This window comes from Pundamilia nyererei, unplaced genomic scaffold (assembly GCF_000239375.1).
Source record: "Pundamilia nyererei isolate P.nyererei 1_Seehausen unplaced genomic scaffold, PunNye1.0 scaffold00011, whole genome shotgun sequence".
Classification (NCBI taxonomy): domain Eukaryota; kingdom Metazoa; phylum Chordata; class Actinopteri; order Cichliformes; family Cichlidae; genus Pundamilia; species Pundamilia nyererei.
Window position 1 is genome coordinate 5,460,629 of NW_005187412.1, and position 10,542 is coordinate 5,471,170.

The 10,542-nt window shown below is 38.1% G+C and overlaps 3 protein-coding genes across 5 annotated transcripts in view; 1 reads left to right on the top strand and 2 right to left on the bottom strand.

The window, feature by feature from the left end:
- Positions 1 to 1,535, bottom strand: part of sdhaf2 (succinate dehydrogenase complex assembly factor 2) — an 8,366-nt gene extending 6,831 nt beyond the window's left edge. For both annotated transcript variants that reach the window (XR_001290245.1, XM_013908530.1), the window contains exon 1: positions 1,379 to 1,535. Coding sequence is in view for 1 of the 2 variants with exons in the window: in XM_013908530.1 (XP_013763984.1) it covers positions 1,379 to 1,405 (27 nt within the window). In the remaining variant the exon portion in view is untranslated. The remainder of the gene's footprint in view (positions 1 to 1,378) is intronic.
- Positions 1,536 to 1,537: 2 nt separating this feature from the next.
- Positions 1,538 to 8,146, top strand: LOC102203591 (cleavage and polyadenylation specificity factor subunit 7). 2 transcript variants are annotated; one of them, XM_005724299.1, is made up of 10 exons: positions 1,538 to 1,599; positions 2,039 to 2,209; positions 2,633 to 2,836; positions 3,846 to 3,949; positions 4,041 to 4,186; positions 4,285 to 4,621; positions 4,828 to 4,931; positions 5,988 to 6,132; positions 6,257 to 6,561; positions 7,741 to 8,146. In XM_005724299.1, exons 2-9 carry the CDS (start codon positions 2,120 to 2,122, stop codon positions 6,555 to 6,557), a joined length of 1,431 nt encoding a protein of 476 aa, XP_005724356.1. In that variant the 5' UTR covers positions 1,538 to 1,599; positions 2,039 to 2,119; the 3' UTR covers positions 6,558 to 6,561; positions 7,741 to 8,146. The 2 variants fall into 2 exon arrangements, with proteins under 2 accessions (XP_005724356.1, XP_005724355.1); XM_005724298.1 differs by lacking the exon at positions 1,538 to 1,599 and adding an exon at positions 1,742 to 1,840.
- A 95-nt stretch (positions 8,147 to 8,241) lies between these two features.
- polr2l (RNA polymerase II, I and III subunit L) lies at positions 8,242 to 9,446 on the bottom strand. The gene is made up of 3 exons (XM_013908531.1): positions 9,312 to 9,446; positions 8,762 to 8,866; positions 8,242 to 8,464 (listed from the first exon to the last, which is right to left on the bottom strand). The coding sequence occupies exons 2-3, from the start codon at positions 8,854 to 8,856 to the stop codon at positions 8,356 to 8,358; spliced, it is 204 nt and encodes a 67-aa protein (XP_013763985.1). The 5' UTR covers positions 8,857 to 8,866; positions 9,312 to 9,446; the 3' UTR covers positions 8,242 to 8,355.
- Between the last annotated feature and the right edge of the window lie 1,096 nt (positions 9,447 to 10,542).

A 10,542-nucleotide genomic window follows, 5' to 3' on the forward strand; every position in this document is an offset into this window, starting at 1 on the left:
GTGTGTGTGTGTGTGTGTGTGTGTGTGTGTGTGTGTGTGTGTGTGTGTGTGTGTGTGTCCTGGGGGTTGTTCAATCCAACTAACTATTCATCATAGCCTGAAAAATACACAATGAAAATTACGTGGGGGATCACAGTCTGACAGTTCTTTTCTGCTTTCATAATTCCATCAGTTTTGACAAGATCTCCAACACCACTGGCTGAAATGCAGGCCCAGACATGGCATAAGACCTGCTGCCATCGATCTTCAGTTAAGTCCTTGTGTAACTTGGCAAACTTCAGCCTTTTCTCACGTTTTCCCTTCTTTAACTATGGCTTCTTGAGAGCCACCCTTCCACATTCCTGGTGAGGCTTCAGTGAATAGTAAATGTGTCAACTGAAGGACTGGATGCATCTCTTGAATCGGGTCTTCGCTGGATTTTTTTCCTGCTTTCCTTAAGGACCGAACTTTCAGACACTGTTCACCTGTTGCATTTTTTGTTTTTAGACCTGTCACTGTCCTCCAATTTTATAGTTTCCTCAAATTTTGTTTTTAAGGATACACTTGATATCCCACTGAGGTATGTTAAGTTTTCAGCTAAAAGCTCTCTGGAAATCAACTTGTTATTAGAAAAATACAATTTTATGCCTGTCAAACTGTACTTTCATCAGTTTAACAGAAGAAATAGGACCAATTATGCGTTTTTGCGTCGGGCTCCTTGATTTAGGTGTATATTTTATGCTTGAATGAATGGTAAGTAAGTATTGAGCGGCTTAGCAAAACAGGTAAAAAGACTGGAGTGAAAATGAGTGGGGTGGGGGGCTGGGGAATGTTAAAAAAAAAAAAATTAAAAAATGGAAAGACTTCCAAAAAGCTAGGAGAACTATTCCTGAAGGCCCTTTAACTCCATGGAAGCAAATTTGAAAGAAGTGAGGGTTGGTTCAAGGCTTTATAGTATAGTATATACCAATGCAAATCATATAATCTAAAACGTTTCTTTCTCCCCAGTTTCAGTTTTCGCGTTTAGCTATCTATAATAATATTATAATAACTATGATGGCTTGGAGTTCTAAAGATTTGCTGCTAAACTAAAATAAAGAAAGCAGGGGGTAATTGCATAATCTGAGACTCGGTGCACTGTTGTACAACTGTCCTCCAAGAGGACAACCTCTCTGCACCAGAGCTAAATGTACCCTGACAATAATAATGCCACACCCTCGCGAAATACTGAACCGTTTGTTTAATACTATTAAGTCTGTTACTGCGTCCTGTTATTGAACATTAAACGTACTAACGCTAAAAATGTTTAGAATTAGACGGCGAGCTCTGACGTTACGACGGCCACAGATTCAGATTTCAAGCAACAAATACACAAATGACGAATTACTCGCTAGCTCACCCTTTTCGCGACAATAGAAGAGAGCATTTTAACCCAGGTTCTTTTAAGGTCCACAAATTTGACGTATCCGTCTCCCCTGTCGAAATGTTTTTCTGCTGTCTGACAGAAATTACACAAGTACGGTCACAGGAAACTACCGGAGGGAGGGCTGTACACAGCCCACACGTGGTTTTGTTTAACTGCAGGAAAACGTAGCTGGCGTCACAGTTGGACCTTTAGAGGTTATATAGTTAATCTGTGTATTTATTTATTTTTCGTACTCAAAAACAAATGCATTAGCTAAATACATGCTTGACCCTTTACCAAAAACTAAACCAACTTGACTACAGGAACTAAAAGTCGATTGTTGTTTTCAGCCGGTGACTATGTCAGCTGCACCAACTGCCAGAGTAGCAACATTAGCTTAAGCTGATCAGAGAACGAATGAGAAGTAAACTGGTAGCTCGTGCTATGAAATACCTTGTATGTTTGTGAAAGTTTTCATCATAATTCAGCTTTCTTATCATTTATTTCCGCAGACTATATTTTCGGTTTGTCACACTCAGTTTTAGCCACAGTATGTTTATTTTAAGTCCAGCGGAACATTAACGTTAGCTAACAAAATAAGGAAAAGTGAAATTCCTGAATTCTAAAAGTGCATCCTTTGTGTTAATTTCTAAGGTGTGCATGTGCGAGCTGCACTTAAAACAAATAACAATTACTAGCTGGATTGCAAGTAATTAATTATCTTCGGCCCACGGGATGGCTGCTGCAGGACGAGAACATGCAGCTGGACCAAGCACCGAGGACAAAGATATAGATCTATATAGTGACCTGAATCAAAACGACGAGGTGAGTCTGGCATTGAAATCAATGCAAAAAAAAGGGTCAGTTTATGAAACGATCAAACATAATGTTTACTGAAACAATCGGTCAAAAATAAAACTGCGGTACATATCTTCCTAGGAGGAAGGTGCCACATCCTTTAATTTTTTTTAATTTTACGTTATCTAATACTGGAATATATGTTAGTATGTTTTTGAGCTACTTAAAACTCACCTATGACATGAAAAATACTCAACTAAAAGGATGAAATTTAACAAAGAACCGATTTGGAATAGTTTCTTTGGGCTTTAGTTGTATATTTCTTTAGTTAAATATTTTTTAAAAGACAAAATTAACAGAGTTTGTGTGCTGAAAAGTAAAGGTGATCATATGCAGCATTGACAAGACTTTTGCCCACTGCTGTAATTATTCTTTTTCTATACTTCACAGGATTTGGATAGAATTGCAGAAGCAAATGAACTTTTTGATGCCGTTCTAACCGGTTCTGTTAACCAAGACAAGAATGTTGCTACCAAGGAGTCCTTACGTAAGGAGACATCAGCTAAGGAAGAGGATAAATCAACAGAAGCAAATACTCCAAAAAGAGCAAACTATCTAAGGAGACTTTCTGTATATGTTGGGCATTTCCCATGGGTGAGTTGAGTTTTGCATTGCCAATACATTTTCATCCATTTTAGAAACACTGTTAATACTTAAACATTACTGGAAAACAATAAATAATAATCAGATTTTAGATTCTTTATATAATGCCAAGACAGATAGCACACTATACCATGCTTGCCATTTGTTTACACAGTTGGCATTACTTTAGTAATTTTCCAGTTCTTCTCCAAATGTGTTAAAACATTTGGAGAAACTAGCAAAGGCTACATAGATACAATAGATCAGCGGTCCCCAACCTTTTTTGCGCCACGGACCGGTTTATGCCCGACAATATTTTCATGGACCGGCCTTTAAGGTGTCGCGGATAAATACAACAAAATAAAACTTGTACCGGTACTGAAAAAAAGAAAATTTATTCATAACACACGTGAAAAGACCAAGGAAAATCGAGTAAACGATAAAAACGATAACAAAATAACGCTGAAAACCGATAAAAACCCTGAAAAACATACATTTCACACCTGAGCCTCAACTCTCGCGGCCCGGTACCAAACGACTCACGGACTGGTACCGGTCCGAGGCCCGGGGGTTGGGGAACTGCTGCAGTAGATGATCTGTTATACCTATAAAGGGGTGGCATATGCGGTGGCTGTAGCTCAGGTGGCAGAGCAGGTCAGCCACTAATCAGAAGGTCGGTGGTTCGATCCCAGGCTGCCTCCTAGCTGCATGCCAAATATCCTTGGGTAAGATACTAACCCCGTGTTTGCCTACTGGTGGTGGTCAGAGGGCCCGGTGGCGCCAGTGTCCAGCAGCCTCGCCTCTGTCAGTGCGCCGCAGGGCAGCTGTGGCTACAATGTAGCTTGCTATCGCCAGTGTGTGAATGGGTGAATGACTGAATGTAGTGTAAAGCGCTTTGGGGTCCTTAAGAACTAGAAAAGCGCTATACAAATGCAGGCCATTTACCATTTACCATAAAGTTGAATGACTTTCCCCCTACCAGTTTTTTTTTTCTTTTTTACAAACCTTCTCATCCTTGCAGTGGGTAACTGAGAATGACCTAACATCTATGGCCAAAGGGTTGGGTGTGAAGAACATCGCAGACATCAAGTTTGCTGAGGACAGAAGTAATGGTGTGTCAAGAGGGTGAGTATTGTGTAAAATATAGAGAAACCTTTAAAAAATAAAGCATTTTTGTATTTTTCTTTTAAATTTTATCTCCTACTCTGTGATGCAGCTTTGCAGAAGTGGTGATAACGTCAGACGAGTCACTAAAACTAATGTTGGAAAAAGTACCACAGTGTAAAATCAACGGGGAAAGGATAGACTGTCGCTATGCCACTTGTCAGAACCTTGCTTTTTTTGAAGAGGAAGCAAACAAACGTAAGGGGAAGACGACTCTCACAACACCCTGATATTTAGTTTGTATTACTAAATGTCAGGATAACATTTTTCATGGAGATGTATTTTGTTTTTTTCAGGTGTACCCTTGCGAACTAACAAAGAAACCAAGGAATCTGATTCGTCAGATGAGATTCTCTCAGTATTATTAGCACAGAAGACCGCCCCGTCTGCTATACCTCCACTTTTTCCATCACATCCACTTGCTAACAGCTTTCCTCCATTACCCGGCCCTTCTTTTGGTCATCCACCTCCCCTGTTTCCACATATGCCACAAACAATCGCTCCGCTCATGGCAGCCCCGCTGTTCCCTCCTCATCCAGTCCCTGTCCCAAGCCACCCGTCTCTTGGTATGCATCCCACATACTTCAGCCCAGCACAGGATGGGCACAGCAGCAAAGCTTACAGCCAACAAACGTGAGAACACATTATTTAATTTTTTTAGCCACTGACACACTAAAGGCATTTACAGAGAGATCATATTAAACCTCCAGTGGAACGTGAACCAATGAGCAGGATACAGAGAGGCATAAATGAGAATAGAGATTACTTATGACTAGAAGTTACAAAAAAGAAAACATTAAAACATTAGTTACTTTTACTAATAACTGTCTATTTTACAGAAACACACCTAAAAGTTCAGATCCACATTTGGAGGAGCTTATGAATAGAAACAGAACCATTGCCAGCAGTGCCATCACAAAAGCTGTGAGTGGTGCAACAGCTGGTAAGTATAAATGCATATGGGACACAGGTTTTTTTTTATGCTTATTACACTCAAAATGTAAAGTTGTTCCACACAACTTGCACTTGAATTAGGAAGCACACACATATCATAGTATATTTTTGTCTTAGATATAATTGGAATACATGTTTTTACTAGTGATAAAAAATAAATACCGTATTGTGTACATAAATCATTACAGACTTTATGCATTATTTGAAAGGCTCTGAAAATGCTGTTTTAATGCTAATCAGTCTGATCTCTGCAACAGTTCTAGTTCTTTGGTAGATTATTCCTATTTTTAAGGACATGACTTTTTATAGATAGTTTTTTTTTATTATTATTTTGGCCTGCCAGTTTTTTTTTGTTTTTTTTGGTCTCCACTTCAGTTCAGTTTATTGAAAATACTGCAGTTGCAAAAATTACAAGAAAGACTGGCTCCTTTGAAGAAAGATACAAAGAATAATGAGTAACTCAAGAATTTAGTACATTTAGCATATTTGTGGCAAAATAAGAAAAACATGACTGTTTGGTTGTGGTTTAATCAGATTTGATTGTCAGCGCTTTTACAACACAATCTGTGTCTTTGGGACCTTTAGGTTTTTGGTTATGTTTTTCTAGCTTTGCACACTTTTAATTTCTACTTTCTTCAAACGTTTTGTTACCTCCTCCAGTTCTATCAGAGTGAAATAAGAGCCTTTCTTAGTTCTAACTATTTCTACTTGGGATTTGAGAGGAGTTTAAGATGAAGCTTCGGCTGGCACATTTAACAACATGCAGAGATTTATCCCAAAGCCCTCTCAGCCTTTTTTTGGCTGCGTGCTCTGGGTCTCTGTATACACATAGGTGAATCATCACCTCAGGCCAGGCTTTATGTCTTCTGACTCAACAAGCCTCCCTGCTGCGTCTGTTCCGAGATACTTTCCTATCTTTAATGAATTTTGTAGTAACTGTCGCCCATTTTCAAAAACTTTTTATTAAACCTAACCCTAGGAACTTTAAAGTGTTTCGTTACTAAACAAACAAATGCTTCTAATATCTCCCAAATTTCTACATCAGGAGACCTGCAGGTGGCCATGGAAACACTATTAACTGCCATTGCCATCATTAAGCAGTCCAGAGTGTATGGAGATGAGCGATGCCAGACGCTGGTCACATCACTCAAGGATTGTCTAGTCTCTATCCAGGGCAACTATGGCTACAGGTTTGTATAACTGCCTATCAAAACGCTGTCGTTGTTGTCCATATATGTATGTATATGAACTAATACTGAGGTTGGACCTAGCATTAGATTTCTTACTTTGTTACAAAACCATATTTCTTTTCAGTGAACAAAGTCGCTCTGGAAAAAGAGACCGGGACAGGAGTCGGGACAGAGAGCGAGACCGTGAAAGAGACCTGGAACGGAGTCGAGAGCGTAATAGAGACCGGGAACGGAGTCGTGGCAGAGAGCGCGATAGGGACTGGGACAGGAGTCGTGACAGAGAGCGTGATAGGGACTATTCTTCTGTCTGTGAAGATGCAGGAATGTCTCGAAGACACCTGGAGCACTCCTGGAGTGGAGAAAGGGAAAAGGCGTATTCACGGGAACGGGAAAGACACAGAGATCACAGAGACAGGTACCACTAATTAGGTAAGTTTTTCACTAATATTAATTTGTACACTACAATTATATTTTACCATCAATCAGTTTCACGTTTTTGGAATATCTACTATTTTTCCAGTAGACATTTTGACCTCTGATGGAAGGAAAGCCCAGGTGTGTTCCACATAGGTTGCATTCCGATATTGCTAACTCACTGGAACAACTTACTTGAACAAATGAGACATTTTTTATTTCACCTTTTGTTTTTCTTATGGTGACAAAAAAAACACAAGTCGCCTGCTCTCAAGAAGTTCTGTCATCCGTGTTAGGTTTCTCATTACACAGTAATAAGTACAAAAAACTTAAATAAGACTTACATCTTTTAGTTTGCTCAGTAAACCTGATAATGCAGATTTATTCATGTAGAGCACAATAACTGTGCTTTACTTCCTTCAACCTTCAACAATTTGTTCAGGAATTTAGCAGCACTTTGTGCTGTGATGTAATAGTAGTTTATTATTTAGTGTCAGTTTTTTCATTTTGGTTTATAAATGTATAAAAGCTTCTTATAGCTAATATCTTCTCATATTAATAGTACTTTTCATCAGATCTGAGGCCTGTACTATGAAAAGAGGTAACTTCAGCAGTAAAGTTCACATCTGTCACTTATGGTTTAATATGAACTTAGAGAGATGGTTAAGTGTTACCTGAGTGTATGTTGTCCTGAGAGCAGGAGCTCCATTACATTTCATAAATGTTTGTAGAAGCAGTCTGCATGACTAGGTGCTTGATTTCATACATCTATGGTCATGGAAGTGATTGAATATCTGAATTTAAATATTTGGATTGGTGACTGGATCCTTCTGGCAGTTTACTGTATTATGTATGTGTATATGGTTCATAAAGTGAAACTCACTAAATTTACTTTAGTGAGTTTCACTTGGATCAATTTATTAAATCTGCCTGCACCAGACAGAGCACAGCTATATTTGATCAAGTAAAATGAAAACATTTTACTTGATCAAATGCAGAACTTTTAGTCAAGATATATGTAAGGGATTAGCACAAATACTGCTGTGTGAAACACCACAGGATGCATCCTAAAATGACAGAACCCATTTAGGAAATGTATTTCTGAAAACATACATTTACTTTTATGTTCAGTATAGTGTAGGTCTGATTTGTAAAATTTGTGGATTTCAAAATGTATTATTTTCCCATCCCTAGACTGAAGTCCTGTGACTGAAGCAGAGCAAAGACAGGCCTTTTTTTTTTGGGACAAAAGTAGAAGAATTCCAGATTAAACTACGGATATGCGTCTTCTAAAGTCCAAGGTGTACTTTTTTTCTTTGAAGGTACTGAGTTTCTTTTCATTTTAAGTTCTCCAGGATCTGTAATTTTAGATAAAGACTGTAGAATTGTTGCTGGGACATCAACTTTCAAAGCTTGCATGCACAGAAGCGCCCCCTAATTTATGTAACTGTAAAATTTATCACTTTTTGTATTAAATGTACAAAAAAATATCCATAAACATAAATCCAAGTTGTTGTTTTATCTGCTTACTGGGGACCACAAAAATCATTTTAACTGCCTCTGTTTGGACCACTGTTAACACATTAAAATGTAAAACTACTGAAAGTCTCGCTACAAGATTTATCATGCTGCTTGGTTTTAATGCATAGAACAAGTGTGGGGACTAAGCTTTGCAACTACACAAGACAGCAAAGGTATAAGCACATGTAGCAATGCCATCAACAGCTTTATTTAGAAAAATGCATCACATTAATAACACAAACATTCAAAACTTCAGCCTGCACAAAGTCCAAACAGTTCTTCTAGTTTTCATTTCTCCAATGGCGCATAATTCAGCAATTTCTCAATAAGATCCACGTGAGAAAGAAGCATCCTCCTGCAGCAGTACCTCTTCAGTCCCAGGGCATCCAGGGCGTCACTTGAGAAGGAAGAACAAGTAATGTCAGAGCTAATGCATGATATATCCTGAATGAATAAGTACATGGACATTACTGAACACACTGAGGAAAATGGTCTAAATGGCCTCATGCAATTATGATTCACTTAATCCATCAACTAATTTTCAAGCTGACTTCAAACCACTCAACTTCTACAAACGAAAAAAGTTCAATGTGCAGCGATTGCACTGCTACTAAGTTGTGTTGCCATAATACAACAGTTACTTACAATTTAAGAGGCAATGTCAGTGGAACAAAACAGAATGTGTTAGTCTTACCCCTCTGTGTACTCGGCTTGAAGAAGACCAAGGTATGCTTCCCATTTGTTACCAACAATCTTGCCACACGTGAAGCACCGTACAGGGATGATCATGTTTAGACACCTGTGAATAGAGACCTGGTGCTCAACTTACCCAATAAAATTACGTATCAAACACGTATGTGATGTTAACGACCCAATTTTGTTTTCGTAGATCTACGAAAAACGACGATAAGTTTAACTTGAAAGTATTAGGTGCCCGGCTAATTCCGAGCTAGCTAGCGTCACTATTATGCTAATACTGTATCTTTGATGTGTAGCTAAGACAACTATAAATTATGCAAGGTGATAAACCCAAACGGTGTTTACCTGTGCGTTGTTTGATATTTTTTGTATCTGCGTGTTTTTTCAGGAGCAGTTATCAAATTAATTGAACAAAACACCTAGCTAACCATTTCAGCATGCGTAACCACGCGCTTAGCATAAAACTTTAGCTGCTTTAACATGTTGCGAATCGCAGTGTTGGTTGTTTACCACAAAAAGCAAAAGGTCACGTTTTATTTACTCACCGTTGCCACTATCGTTCGCTAAAGCACACAAGTTATGGTCTTCTGAGAGAAACAAACACCGGAGAAGTTGTAACTGCTAGCTTTGCTTTCTCCAACCGCAACAACAAGAAGACTTCCTGTTAGAATCTTTCAAAATAAAGGACTACTTCGGCCTCACTGTTTTTCATCAAGATCCGGGGGGAAAAATAATCTAGAAAAATTTCACAAAACTTCTCGGAGAGATGTAGCATGGGTAAGGTTAACTACATTTAGAATTATCGCTAAGTTATAAATTAAAAAAAAAAGCCTAAACTGTATGGACTTAATATTTATATCTATGAACAAGTGATGTGGAAAATATCTTGTGCAAATAATAGAATTTACTTCATGTGTGGAAATGTGTTGCCTCCCTGCTGATGGTTATCCTTTGTTCATCTGCAATAGCGGAGTGAATGTAGTTTTATGACTTTTAGAGGTAAAACGAAAAGCTCGAGTAGGTGTTTCTTTTCATTATAACGCATCTTTGTACGAATAAAATTAGACATGCATATCACTTTTCTAGTAAATTATCTTGTACACACACATTAATAAGAGAGACCTATGGAGATATTAGGAGAGAATTCAGTTTCTATGTACCCTTATAGCTTCCATATTATTAATAATACATGTAAATTGTTCATTGGCAAAATGATAGAAGAGCAGCAGCCAAGCTATGAAAATCTCACATATAGCATTGGCATCACATAAGTACAGCTCTAAAAATGACCATAAAGTTGACTCAGCAGAAAGCAAGCTGTCACACTAACTATAGAGCAAACTGCAGATGCCTTAAAAACAGACACAATACTTCTCAGCGGTATAACTACATCCTATGTCACATTAACGAAACATCCTTCTGGGAGGACGTGTTGAGCAAAGTAGACCTGACCACAATAATGGTTTCCGTGGGCCAGCAGATATTGATTATGGAGTAAAAATGAATTACATAACAATACACCCTGACACCAACAATACACCCTAATACTTTACATGAAATGTGCCTCAAAAGGGGTAATAAAAGAGTGATTAAAGACGTTCCTGGACACCTGATGCAGTCTGATACATTCATGGTGAACTATAAACTTTGTTGTGACAAATAACTGAATAAAATTCAAATAATAACAAAATACAAAAATAATAAATTATAGTAGTAAATATCACAAATCACAGAATACAGAAAGTAAAATTAAGTCAACCAGAAGTTTAAAAAAAA